We start from the raw sequence: 14,458 nt of genomic DNA, 5'->3' as shown, positions 1-14,458 counted from the left end.
CCCAAAGGCTTCTTGGCTTTCATTGTGTTAAAAGAGTTTTGTAGTAGTGTCCCACTGGTAGAAGAGTCTTGAGAATAAAGAGAGAAAAGGCTGTCAGGTACTCTGTTTCATGGGGAATACCTAGGAAGTATTAAAAAAGCTCGAAAGCTGAAGATCTTGAACTTCTTAGGAGTTCCAAGCATGTGTGAAGTCAAAGGTATGAAGCAGTTTTGAGTTGGAAATATCTCTTCCTTCAGCTTGGAAGTATCACTAACATTTGTAACTTGATTATTTTTTCTCTTGAGACATTGTCATTTTATTGAATATAATTATTAATTGAAATTATGTTTACAATTGCTACCAATAACTCAGGGTCTGAAATTTTTCCAGAACATCTGCTACAAGGAGACTGAGCTGTCTTGACTGAACACCCAATACGTCAGAACAAGACCACAGAGGTGGAGGACTTCTGAAGTGCATTTCTGCATCTATAATGTCACTTGCTGTAATTATTTTACTTAGCGGTTGTTGCTACATCCAAAGTTTCTAGCAAAAATTTTGCTAAAATGTTTTTGGAAAGTGAATGTTTCACAAGTGGGAACCATGAACTAACTAAATCATTCAAAAAACACTGTAGCATTCACTCAGCTCTGCCATTGTTACGGGTGAGATGGGAACAAAGAAGTGCAATGTCAAGACATCTTTATTAGATTGCTGAGCCACTTTTCCTTCCCATTGTGCTACCTGCTGGGTCAGGGTTGGATTTAGATCATTGTAGTAGATTCTCTCCAAGTTTGGTGAGGGTAAGCACTCTTGGAAGGAGTTTACAATTGCTATTTACTTTTTGCTTTGTGGTACCACCCTCCTACCATGTGCTAGGTGCCATACAAACAGAGGACAGTCCTGCACCAAAGACTCTAAGTGTAGAACAAGGACACGGGAGACAGCGGCCGAGCACAGGTCACTGGACAGTTCTGTCATTGTATATATGAATTAAATTCAGGATCCTCCTCTGTATCTGTTTGGTCCTCACCCCGTAGATGATGGGGTTGAGCACAGCGGGCACCAGGATGTAGATGTTCCCCATGATGATATGGACCAGTGGAGCCAGATCCTTCCCAAACCTGTGCACCACGGACAGCCCAATCAGGGGCACGTAGAAGGCCAGGACCACGCAGATATGGGCAACGCAGGTGCTGAACGCCTTGAGCCTCTCCTTCCACGATGCCAGCCGCAAGACAGCCTTGAGGATCAGGACGTAGGAGAGGCAGATGAGGATGGCGTCCAGCCCCATGACCAGCAGGATGGCGGTGAGGCCGTACACCACGCTGGGGGTGGTGTTGGCGCAGGCCAGGTTCATCACGTCCTGGTGCAGGCAGAAGGAGTGTGACAGCACCCGGGAGCGGCAGAAGGGAAGGGGCAGGAGGAGCAAAGGCAAAGGCAGGAAGAAGACAACTCCCCTGGCCATGGCTACCAGCCCTATTTTCACTGTCGCAGCGTTGGTGAGGATGGCAGCATGTCTGAGCGGGTGGCAGATGGCCACGTACCGGTCCACGGCCATGGCCAGGAGGACAGTGGACTCGATGGCCGAGAGGGTGTGGATGAGGAACATCTGGACAAGGCAAGCGCCGAAGCTGATTTCCCTGGTGTTGAACCAGTAGAAGGAGAGGACACGTGGCACCGTGGACGTGGACAAGGCAAGGTCGATGGCAGCCAGCATGCAGAGAAAGAAGTACATGGGAGCGTGCAGGCTGGGCTCTGTCTTCACGATGAACAGCACCGCGCAGTTGCCTGTGACCGCCAAGATGTACACGGAGCACAGAAGGATCGCCATCCAGAAATGGGCAGCCTCCAGCCCCGGGATGCTGGCCAAGATGAAGGAGGATGGGCTGAGGTCAGAGCTGTTGGGGAAGGGCATGGCACATGGGGTGAAGAGCAGTCATGCTATGCCATGGCACATCCCCTGCTGCAAGGAAAGAGAAACAGCAGCTTTATAAAACTTTCCCATGACTGTGAATCCCATGGGGCTGTGCCTGTGAAATGCAAGGGAATCTTATAGTTGCCATACTTTCGTATTTCTTTAGCCCATTATGGCGATATACAATAACATATACAGCCACAAAATGGTGGCATTTGAATTTGAACCTTGGATTCTCTTAAATGCAGAACACTGCAAAATCAACATTTTAAATGACAAACCCAACAGCTGAACTTGTTTTGTTTTATTTTTAAAGGGCAAAATTAAAAAAAAAAGAAGAAAACAGATTTTTAGTGCTTCCTGTTAAACTTCAGTTCTGCTTGAGTTTTTCCATATGTGCTGTGCTGTCCTGTAAGAAATGTACTCTGTGAAACTGGCTGTGCTGCCTCCCATGGTCCACCACTCCCAAGTACTGCAGACACACACAGTGAGACACGCATATTTGTTTGTTTGCACACACAAACAAATTGGATTTTCATCCTTTCTGCCTGAAAACACATATGGAAATATCAGAATATCTGTAGACAAAAAAATTCTGATTATTCACCTTTTTCTGTATTTATAAACTTTCCAGCAATGCTGTGATCCAAGGAGAATGGCCAGGAAGATACGCAAAAGCCTTTGCTTTAGGTGCCTTTCTATTCTCAGGGATCAGATTTTTAAAAATATTGGGGTTTAAAGTGTTGGAATGGAGCATCAAAGGCTGATGCAACAGCAGTGTCCGAGCCCCAGCGCTGCACAGCCCAGCCTGGCATGGGAGGGCTTGGGACAGGGGTGCAGACCCTGCCTGACTCGCAGCCCCGAGCTCTGACTGAAGAGAAGAGGGGGATTAGCTCGACCCTCTGGGAGGCACGGGACTGCATCCATCCACCCCAATGGATCAGGCAGCAAGTCAGCAGCTGGCTGTGCCTGCACTGGAATAAACCCATCGACTCCCCTGCCCTGTATGGACAGCATGAGGTCAAGCACGTAGCTGCTATCTGCAACATTGCTGAGCTTTCTGATCACGTCTTTCATGCCCTATCCATGTAAAACAAGGATGCAGAATGTTTTTATGGCAAGCTCTGCAGGCTATTAATACAGCTATTTTAAAAGTAACATTCAGTTGTGAAAATGTTTTTTTTTTTTTTACTGCACATCTGTGGTGAAGCCCTTATCCTAAAATAGCAATCATGATTTATTTCCCTAATGTGGGGTTTTTCCATCTTGAATCTATTACAAATAAGACTCGTACTCTAGCTTTTTATACACAATGTACAAACAGCGTCGGTGGACTGTTACTGTCAAGTTGCCTCAAAGCTATTTTAGGGATGAAATTTTCAGCAAACCACTTACATTAAGATGCAAGCTGAATGAACAAAGTGCTTCAGTAATTGCCAACAAGTATCTGAGCCAACTTACCTGCCAGCCACTGAAGTGTAATTACAGTATGAGTCTCATTGTAAAATATCTGCCATCCTATTCATTTCTTTTGAGAGAATGTGACTGTGAGAGACAGACACACAAAGAAATAATCCCTGGATGTTTCAGTTCATCTTTAGTTCTTTGGCATCAATAAATGCACCAACATTTTCAGAAGTGACTAGTGATTTTGGATTGCTAGTGGGATGAAGACCAGGTACTGTAAGGACCTTGCTTTCTGTAGAGATGAAAACTGGATCCGTGTCTTCAAAAACACCAGTAAATGCAGATTTATTTTCCTAGGGTGATCCTCCCACCAGCAAGCCCCAGTAACTGCATTTAACAAGAGGCAAGCACATTCAGACAGTAAAACCACCCAAGCCAGAGGACCACCAGCAGCAGCCCAGCAGCTGATTTTGGTAAATGCTCATAAACATTGACCAGACTTGTCCCATGGAGCCAAAATTGGTCTGAGACCAAGTTCCCAGGATGGAGCAGGCAATGGGACAGTCTTCACCATCTGAATCCATCTTTCCACTGCTCCTTCCTGCCACGTGGCAGCGAGAGGGGAATATATCCCCTCAAAAGCCCTCTGAGCCATTTTGAATATGTAGCCATTTTTCCATATCATCTCACCAGAAAAAAAAAGTATACATCAAGCCAAAATATCAGAGGGAAAAGAGAAAAAAAAAATTAAAACCACAAGACATCACTCAAATTCAAAGCATTTTTGAACCAAAATTAAAATTCATCTTAATTGATGGTTTGATCAAATGTGTTTTGTTTTTTTTTTCCTAGCTGTTTGTCATCACTTGTAAGCAGAAAAGCTCTGCCTGCTTGTAGCTCTGCTGCTGTTTTATAAATATGCCCAGGTCCTGGCTAAGTCAGTCGCCCTGGGCAGGCACTTGCTGGTTTTGGAGTCACACAAGCTGTGCCTGTGCTAAAGTGAGGCTGGAACCTCATCCCACCATCATCCACACCGTTAACCTGTTCCTCGCCTCCAGGGACATCCCTGGCTGCTGCCAGCTGGCCCTGCCCCCGGCAGTGCCCAGGCACGCACGAGGGGGTCGCACCAGCCGGGGAATAATGTCCACTGGGCTGCGGAGTAAAGCCATCCTGGTTAGGAAAGGAAGAAAGGATAGAGAGGATGTGGCCAAGAAGCACCAGGTGTCTTCAGGACAGAGAACTGTCCTTATCCCTCTTTTAATTACAGCGTGGACAAAGCCACAGAGCGCAGCAGGGACTGCGGTGTGGCTCCGCATGAATGAGGGTGACGGGAGAGTTTCCTGGGCAGAGGAGATGCGCAGCGCAGGGCTCAGAGAGGGCTCGGGGTGGCAGGAGCTGGCAGTGGGAACCAAATGGAGGTGGCAGGAATGGCCTTCCTTCTCTTCTCCTTCTTTCTCCTTCTTTCTCCTTCTCCTTCTCCTTCTTCTTCTCCTTTTTTCTCCTTCTCCTTCTTCTTTTTTCTCCTTCTCCTTCTCCTTCTCCCCCTTTCCTTTCCCCTTCCTCTTCCCCCTCTCTCCCTCTCTCCATCTCCCATTCCCCCCTTCCCCTCCCCTTCCCATCCTTCTCTACTCCTTCTCCTCTCCTCTCCTCTCAAGAGATGCCTCTGATACATCTCACACTGCTCCTCCTGTGCCTCATAGGAAATAAATCCATTGGCAAGTACTGTAAGTGATCCCATGGTACAAAGTGGAGAGCCCAGGGCATCACAGAATAGGAATTAGCAGCTTTAAGTGGTTCATCTATCTCTTTTTTCTCTCACACAGATGTTAAACCACAATTAAGTTTCCCATTCCCAGAGGCAGCCACAAAGGTTTTTGAACATATGTTCCTGAAAGACAGTACCTTATATAGAGGTTCCCAAATCTGGAGCGTCTGGTACCTTCCAGCTACACAGGCTGGGAAGCAAATGGGGCGGCCGATGAAGCTCTGCTGAACCGGCTGATGGAGATGCACCAAAAGCACTGCAAGCCTCACTCCACCGTGGTCTCCAGCTGTGCTAATAAATGTGTTAATAAACCTCCCACACATTTCCTCCCTGGCTGTTCCCCCCGAACGTTTGCTTGCTGTGGCAGAGGTCCCTTGGGCTTTTGCTGTTTCGGAGAACGGCTGTAGCCAGGAAGCACAGACATCCAGGAGAAACTCTGGAAGCTTTCAGAATGTGAGCAGTGGGGTGCGAGGATCCTGCAAGCAAAGCATCTCTCCAGCAAAGCTCTTTTCTAGGCTTTTCTGCTGAAAGTGGTGTTTGTTCCCTTCTGTTAATCTTTCCTCTGATGATAGCTGGCTAGAAGCACCAGGTTAGACCTTAGATATTTTGAGCAAAGAGTGCTCCCATGGGGTGCTATCTCAATGCAAACGGGACCTCCACCCCAAGACCCGCTGTGCCAGCACTCGGGCAGAGGTTCTGGGGGTGGTCTGCTGAACAGTATTTCACCCTGGGCCAGGGCCCACTGGGTTCCTCAGCAAAATAACTAGCACAACACAAAACAAGCAGTGGCCTGGGAATCCTCCCCTCAGGAATCTTCCCTTCTCCCTTTCCATTTTTTTATGGAGATGTTCCCCCATTATTCTTTTCTCTCTATTCCAGGCACTGTTATGTGTAGAGCAGAATAGAAAAAGACACTAATCCTGGGTTAGTCTGAAGCGTGGAGTGCTTAGTAGCAGACAGAAAGAGGCCAGTTCTGGTGCGTAATCCTGTCCCGAAACCTTCTGCAGCTTCACCCTTCCAAGGTGAACCCTGACCATTTCTTCTTATTCTCCACCATGGTCAAGACTGGCCAAAATATGGCTTGAGATCAACAAAAATACAGCTCCATAATTTGGAGGCATGAAAGATTTTGGGCCATTTTATTCTGCCTGTGGGAGGACGCAAGCTGGGAGGATCAGGGAACCTTTCCGCATGCCTGGCTGAGACCCATCCTACAGCAGAGCAATAAGATGCTGGGAGACACTGTCACCTCCCACCTGTGGACTGACCCTGGAGATCTCTTCCTCCCATCCCTCTGAGGGGGTACAGTCAGCACCTGGCAGATCTCAGCTGGAAGACTGTAGTACGCCATCTGTAGTGTCAGGAAGTTTAGCCATTCCTGTTATATTTTTAAAACACCTTTTTTTTCAGCAAGAGAGCTAGCCACACCAGACCCCCAAGTAGCATCCTGATGCATACCTAACTCATACAATCCTGTGCTCATCTACAGCAAATTCTGAAGATTTTAAGCAGCTCCAACCTAATATCTTTGAATCATATAAACACAAAAAATAGGCTTCATCAAGTCTTTGGACCTTTTACAACGAATAGATGTCTTTTATTGAAGATATTGCATACATACATTACGTTGAATGCAAAACAATGTCTGGAACATTAGACTTGGCAAGATGGTAAGACTCAATGACATCAAAAAGAGATGCAAAAGCAGCACTGTTTCCATCACTGCAGATGTGTATGGCACTTTAGAAACACAGATGAAAGTGAAGACTCAGCTTTTTTTTTAGAAGGACTGAGAGTGCTGTGGGCCCACTTAACAGGACCTGATCTTCAGAAAATACTCTGTGCTCAGCCTTTGGAGCTGAGCTCCATCTGTGGGATGTTTCCAGCTGAACAGATAATGGCTGGGATATTCAGAGTGGCTCCAAACTCTTGGCCCAAGCCCTGTCCTGTTGAGCTTGCTGCCTGTGTCAGCTATGCTGTTACGTGTAACGATGGCCACTTGCAAGGGAGTCTGAGTGAAGCTTACACTCTATTATCTGGCTACTAGAGCTTGCATAACATGTGTTGCAGAGGTTCCTTCATCCGCCCCATCACATGACTTGAAAAGAGAAAGTCATGCAGCCCATTTTTCTTTAATTATCTCCCTCTAATTGGGGCTTCCATCTGTATATATCACTGGCATTAATGCTTGGGGTGTTTGCAGGCTGCTGGAAGGGGCGAAAGCATCATGCTAGGACAAAACATGGAAGATCACAGCTTTGGGTTGAGGGACAATGTCCAAGTGGATCTGCAGTTCTTTCATCTGGCAGTGACCCGCGTGGATGGAGCATCAAGAAACCAGTCCACTAGCTCTGACCAAGAAACCAGGCCACTAGCACTTTCTGGCAGAACTGGTGGAGGAAGCTACCAGTCAGATTCACTCTTCCTCCGCAGTGCCCTGAGCAAAGCCTCACGGATGTGGCTGGATTTTATGCTGTAGATAATGGGGTTGAGAGCGGGGGGAATTATAAGGTAGGTGTAGGCCACCAAAGTGTTAACCAGAGGAGGAACGTTCTTTCCAAAGCGATGAATCATGGACAGTCCAATCATTGGAATGAAGAACACTAGAACAGCACAGATGTGGGAGACGCATGTATTCAAAGCCTTGAGACACTCCTCCTTGGTTGCAAGGCTGATAACAGTTTTAATGATCAGGATGTAAGACAGCGCAATGAAGATGAAGTCCATCCCCACCGTTGATAAGAGAATAATCATACCGTAGAAGTCATTGACTTTTGTATCTGCACATGCTAGGTTCATGATATCAGGATGGAAGCAAAAAGAATGAGAAAGCTCAGTCTTCCCGCAATAGGTCAGTCTCTTGAGCAAGAAGGGTATGGGAAGGAGGGAGACCATACCTCTCAATATAATTGCCAGACCTATTTTTATGACAGTCGTCTTGGTCAGTATGGATGGGTGTCTCAGTGGATGGGAGATAGCAATGAAGCGGTCAAATGCCATTGCCAGGAGCACAGAGGATTCAATGAAGGACAGTATGTGGATGAAATACATCTGAGTGAGGCACGCATCAAACCCAATCCTTCGCATATTAAACCAAAAAATGCCCAGAGTAGTAGGCAGTGTACACAGAACCAAGCCCAGGTCAGTGACTGCCAGCATGGAGAGGAAGTAGTACATTGGTTCGTGAAGACTTTGGGTCTTCTTTATGATGAATAGAATCATGCAGTTTCCCAAGAGAGCAATAAGGTACAGTGCACAGAAGGGGATGGAGATCCAGTGGTGAAGGGCTTCCAGGCCTGGGATGCCCATCATGAGGAAAGCTGAAGGCTGATAGAAGGAGCCATTGAATTCCCACGTGGTATGTGAGTCATGCTCCATCCCAGCTCAGCTCTCACATGACCTATACCTAAAACAAATGAACAACAGAAACTCCACGTAGTTGCACTCTCCACTGAATATAGAAGTGGGTAATGACAAGTGCCACATCCCTCCACCTCCCCAGAAACCTATGCAAATGTCCCCATTCTGTTTAAGACACTGTTATAATTACCATAGTGTCACATATGACTACGCTCTTGCTTATGCATTGAACTATAAAATGAAGGAAAAGGATGGACATTTTTTCTTAAAAAAGAAAAAAATATTTTTTTCTTAAGATGAAGTGAAAACATTCCTTGTGAGTGCTACTGTTTTACAGTTGTCCCCAAATTCCACAGGTTGAGATGCTCTATTGAGTGAGCAAATGCTTTTTCTATGGTCATCCCAACCAACAGTAAGCTGCTAAGCAGCTGGCTTCTTTTTGATGCTAACTGGAGATCAAAGGACATGAAAATGGTGAAAGTTTAACTCTGACTTCTTAGTTAAGAAATAAATATTGGAAACAAATGCAAAATATAACAGAGAGTCAGGCACTTAGACGCTACTGCTCTCAGCTCAGAAGATGGCCACCAGGCTAAGGTGGATTTTCAGCGGCTCTCACATCCAAATTGTTGCTCGTTTCATAATCTACCTTACTATCAGGTGAAGGGAAATAAATGAGCAAAACCTCACTTGTGTGGTGCCGGTGACTTTTATCAATAACAGGCAAACGCAAGCCGAAGCACAAGAAGTTGCAGGTTCAGAAACACCGGGGAGGCATCCACGGAAAGTCTCTGGGTCTGAATCAGAGGGGCGGGGCACAGGGGATATGGTGGGGTTTTTACACAGGGATCAAGAGTATGAGGTGAGTGAGGCCTTCACAGAAATCTAGCAGATGTCTGTTCTAGTGAGTTCAGCAGAAGGCCACTGAGGTGGGTGGGAGTTGGAGAAATACCCTAGCGTAAGAGACCAAGGAAAGAGGCCGGCAGAAGGCCACTGAGATGGATGGGATAAGAGACCAAGGAAAGAGGCTTTTTCAGCCTGGAGAAAAGAAGGCTTTGCAGGGACCCAACAGCAGCCTTCCCCTACCTACAGGGAGGCTATCCAGAAGGTCGAACCAGGCTCTTCACAGCAGCGCACGGTGGAAGGATGAGAGACAACAGGTGTAAGTTGAAGCAAGGGAGATTTAGACTGGATATAATGAGAAATGTTTCCCTATGAGGACCATTAGCATGAGCATCGGAGCAGGTTGCCCAGAGAGATTGTGCATCTCCATCCTTAGAAGTTTTCAAGACCCTAATAGATAAAGCCATGAGCAGCCTTGTCTGACCTCATAGCTGGCCCTGCTTTGAGTGGGACATTGGATTAGAGGTCTTCTGAAGTCTCTCCAACCTGAATTATCCAATGAACCTATAAGCCTGTGATCTTACCATAGGTTTCAGTCCTTTTGGAGGATTCAGCCATCTCAGCACAATCCAGGTTCCTACACTGCACAAACAATGCACCCTAGCAGAGATGCTGGAGAGGCTGGCGGCGTCCCCGAGCCCTCTTTGTGCCTTCTGTGACAGAGTGACTGCTGGGTAGATGGGGGAAAGAAGTGAATGTGCAAAACAAGAGCTGATTAAAGGAAAAGAAATATTTGTGGCTTCAGTCTTAATGCACCTTCTGTAGGATACAAAACAAGCAGGTCAAAGAGTGCCTGAATTATGAGCAAGAGGGATTACTATAACATAATTCATTTTTGAATAAACACACATATATCTTCCATGATGTATTTATTATGTTCCTAATATGATTTTGCTCCATTAGACTCAGCCTGCTTGAGAGTCTAATGTGGCAATAAATCCCAAAGCTTAGCAAGGATAAAAATCTTCCTGCTCCAGGGCAAAAGCAACACGTAACTGATGGGAACTGGGGAAGACCCAAAGTCATTTCATTTCCTCCAGGCGGGGCCACTTTATCTTCATTGCAAAGTTACACGTTAGTGTCAGGAATTGCCTTGGCCAGCACGTAGCCCCGCCGTGTCAGTTGCTGAAGGGACAAGCCACAGCCCTTCTTCAGGAGAGCCTCGTCAGCGCATGAGGTGGCACAGATGTGGATGGGCAGCCAGCGCTTTCCCGAACGCATCGACAGTGGTCGACGTTGGCAAAAGGAAACTGTCCAGAGGTCCTAAGTGGCAGCTTGGAGCTCCCCAAAAGTAAGAGCTGTCCCCTTCTGCCAATCCAACAGCATCTGTAGCGAGAATTAATCTGCAGACTCCTGCAGATTCAGTCTCATCTGGAGGCTGGGTTAAAAAACCTAAAAAACCCGAGTGTGTGCATGCCTGTTTGTCTGTCTAACTCTCTCCCTTACAGCAGCATCTGGCAGATATCCAGAACTCTCAGAGGTATTGAGATTCAAGAGGTTTCCAGGAATATGGAGGTGAATAAAGAAGAGAGACTGTTGGAGCACAGTGGGAAAGAAAGGACTGGTGAGAACTCACTGGGGTCGGTAAGGGATGCTCCTCCTACAAGAAAACCTTCATGCAAACCTGACTTTGTTAGACACCGGCAATTCCTACCACGCTATACGATGTTATTTAGAAATGGGCTTTACTAGCTCTGCTCCTCTCTGAGCTGCCCTAGTTTGTTATGTGCTCCTATGTGTTGCAGATCCCACTCTAAGCTGGTTTTTTCCCCTCCATGTTTTATACGTGTGTGTATATATATGTGTGTCTATAAATAATGTATATAAAAATATATAAAATACATATAATATATTAAATATATAATCAAGCATGCATGCTTATTTATGTTTATGTACATTCATATGTGTATATATAACATATAGCACACATATATGTTACACCTCCCAGTTGACTGTCGTGGGACAGCAACTACACCTTTCACACTGCAGCCAAGCCCTGATGAGGAAACAAACCTCCAGCTAGAGGATATCCTAGTGGAGGATATCAATTTAAAGATTAATGGCAGCATCTGGGCAGCGTGTGCTGCTAGCCTAGAGAGGCATCCTACCACGGAGAGAAAGCTGTCCGCCTGCGCAGCGCCCAAGGCGTTTCTGCTCCCCGGGAGCTACTCCAGACTGCCTGGGGGAAGGGGTCGGGCACGCATGCAGATGCCTCATGGAGGACACGGTGCTGTCCTCCCTCTCCAGCCCTCAGAAGCCACCTCCTGATTTCCTGCCTGTCTCTGACTTTGATTTTCACCAACAACTTAAGCAAAGTACTGGTGCCTTAAGAGTTCTTCTCAGCGTAGGCAAGGGCAGGGGCTTGGGTGCCGGGGCTGGGGAAGGATGAGACCAAGAGATCTGCTTTTTTCCCAAGAGGAGACTTTGCTATTTTTACAACTGCATTGCTGCCAACTCAAGCATCCAAGCGAGGGCTGAGCCGCTCAGCAAAGGGAGGAGGATTAGCAAAGGGACTCTGGGGACGCAGCACCCACAGAGCCGAATTAAAGCTGACTTTACAGGCGAGGACAGGAAGGTGCCATTCCCACCAGCTGAGCCAGGCCACCAGACGGTGGAAGAGCAGACTGATTCTTGCACAAAGCCCACAGCACAACGGCAGGCAGCACCACAATGGCTAATCTTCCCCGGCAGTACCGCGGTGCCAGCACTGCCTGAAATTACAGCCCCTTGCTTCCTCCAGCACATCGAACCCAGCGGGTTCCATGGAGTGGCATGGACCTCCCGAGCAGCACTTTGGAGATGCACCTCCCCACCCGTGGTGGTGCCCGGCCCCATAAACCACAGCCACCGCACAAGTAAAAGAGGAGTGCAATGATGGAGAGGCTGCTAATTGCTCAGGGTACTTACCGAGCGCGGCAGCGGGGGCCCGGGGGCTTTACGACCTGTGCAGGCAGCACAACCCCGTTGTGATGCAGAGGAAGAACCTGCATCCGCGTCCTGGCATCGGGAGAGCAGCGCTTATAACGCGCCCCGAGGACTGACCCCGTCCAATCAACCGGGAGCCGCGCGGAGCCCAAGCTCCCCGTGCGTAAACAGCATGAGGCATACCAGTGAAAATAGTGTGTGAAGTAAATGATCTTTTCCATTTATGATGCTCTCCCAGCAGGCATGATTTTCTCCTGATAGTTTATTGGGCGACATGTTTATAGCTTCCTGTGATTTATGGCTGCCAATATACATAATTCTTATTGTGAGAATGGATCTGTAATGCAAATAACAATAAATTTTGCAAGAAGAGTGCTTGCAGCATCTCTCTGAGGCAATAACAGAGGTGAAGTTCTAGCTATCCCCCTGTGACCAGTGAGACACAAAATGTTTAATTAAAATTGTAATATATTGCACAATAAAACAAACTAAATATTACAAACAAGACAAACACAGACACATTAGCGGATATCCTCTCAGATGTCCCAGAAGCCTGTTGTACCTAGATGTCTTGTGGTAATAAGTTAGTCTGCCACCTCAGCTGTGAGATGGAAATTGCTATTAACCACTATTTCTGTGGCTGCCAAACCAAGACATAGGAGAGCTAATGGGTTTGCCCATTCTCGTATAAGGTGTCTATGGTAAATACAGCCACTGGACCTAAGAGACACTTCTGTAGTCATAAACCAGACTGTGCTGCGGCACTGCCCACCATGGGCACCAGTAAATTGTCATCACGGTCCCTGGCACGCTGCTGACCTGAGCCAACCGGCGCTTCAGAAACACCCAGGCAGGGCTCAGGAGTCCGCATGATGTCACTGCCTCATTTTAGAGGATAAAGGGTTTGCTGGCATGATCCGGGACCGCCTGGTGCTGGGTGGCCCCAGTGCCAAAGAACAATTAATTTACAAGCATTAATTTTAAGTAAGGCAGCTGCCTGCTCCTACCTGGTTGTTAAACCTCACAGCCAGGCTTATGGCTGAACACACTGAGCCCTTGTGACACTCATCCAAACAGTCCCGGCAGAGGTTTGTTATCTCTAGATGTGCCAGATATGAAAAAAACAGAGGAAGAAGAACTATTGAAGCTAGCAAACATCCTGGACCAAGCACGCTCAGAGGTATGGAACAGATAGAATAGAATAGAATAGAATAGAATAGAATAGAATAGAATAGAATAGAATAGAATAGAATAGAATGGAATAGAATGGAATGGAACGGAACGGAACGGAACGGAATGGAATGGAATGGAATGGAATGGAATGGAATGGAATGGAATGGAATGGAATAGAAAATCCAGGTGGAAGGGACCTACAACAATCATCTAGTCCAACAGCCTGTGCACTTCAGAGAAGCTCCTGCAGAAGTGGAGATTATCACAAAAGGACTCTTCAACCTTGAGAAGAGACAATAAAGCAATACAGGAAAGGTCAATAAGATAATGAATGGGGAGGAGAGGATACATATGGAATGATTATTTATCTTTTCTCATACTATGTGAACTAGGAGGGGGAGAACACACCCTGAAAATATCAGGCAGAAGATTTAAAACAAATAAAAAAGTACTTTTTTAAAGAGCTTATAATGAAATTATGAGACTCATCACCACTGGATGTTGTGGGAGCCCAAAGTATATGTAAGTTCAAAAAAGTATTAGGCAAATCCATAGGTGAGAGATTCATTGATTTCTATTAAACATGACGGCCGAGGTGCTGCCTCCTGTTCAGGAAGCCTCTAAATTGATTGCTAGATGCTGGGACATGTGCCAAGGGAAGGATGAACTGTAAATTACCTTCCTAAATGGCCATTAATAGCCACTCTTCAAGGCAGGATGGCAGGATGGAGGGACCTTTAGTTTGATCCAGTAGAATAGTTCTTACAGTCTTCAGAGCAAACAAGCTTTAGCCAGAGAACAACATCTTTACGTTGGAAAGTGGAAGCTGCGTCACAGTTGGCCATGACGAGCACAAAACTCAAACGTGGTGTGATGGGTTTAGAGTGGCTGAGATGCCACGGTGCAAAGTGAAAGCAGGAGATGACCTCGGAGGCAGCAGGGGGAGGAAAGTGTCCTGCAGCAAAGCAAAGGGATGCTGCAGAGGTGGGAACAACCAGACTGCGGGGCTAAGACAAAGTGTCATGGGC

At 46.7% G+C, this 14,458-nt stretch overlaps 3 protein-coding genes across 3 annotated transcripts in view; 1 reads left to right on the top strand and 2 right to left on the bottom strand.

The window, feature by feature from the left end:
• Positions 1–14,458, top strand: part of LOC142078030 (hemoglobin subunit epsilon) — a 150,576-nt gene that overhangs the window by 27,088 nt on the left and 109,030 nt on the right. The gene's annotated exons all lie outside the window — the stretch shown is intronic.
• On the bottom strand, positions 941–2,210 carry LOC142078022 (olfactory receptor 51E2-like). The gene has a single exon (XM_075140528.1). It carries the CDS (start codon positions 1,895–1,897, stop codon positions 941–943), a length of 957 nt encoding a protein of 318 aa, XP_074996629.1. The 5' UTR covers positions 1,898–2,210.
• On the bottom strand, positions 7,473–8,580 carry LOC142078021 (olfactory receptor 51G2-like). Its single transcript, XM_075140527.1, has one exon. The coding sequence runs from the start codon at positions 8,445–8,447 to the stop codon at positions 7,473–7,475; it is 975 nt and encodes a 324-aa protein (XP_074996628.1). The 5' UTR covers positions 8,448–8,580.

The sequence above is a fragment of the Calonectris borealis genome, chromosome 1 (assembly GCF_964195595.1).
Source record: "Calonectris borealis chromosome 1, bCalBor7.hap1.2, whole genome shotgun sequence".
NCBI classification, from domain to species: Eukaryota; Metazoa; Chordata; class Aves; order Procellariiformes; family Procellariidae; genus Calonectris; species Calonectris borealis.
This window is presented reverse-complemented; position numbering and strand designations above follow the sequence as displayed.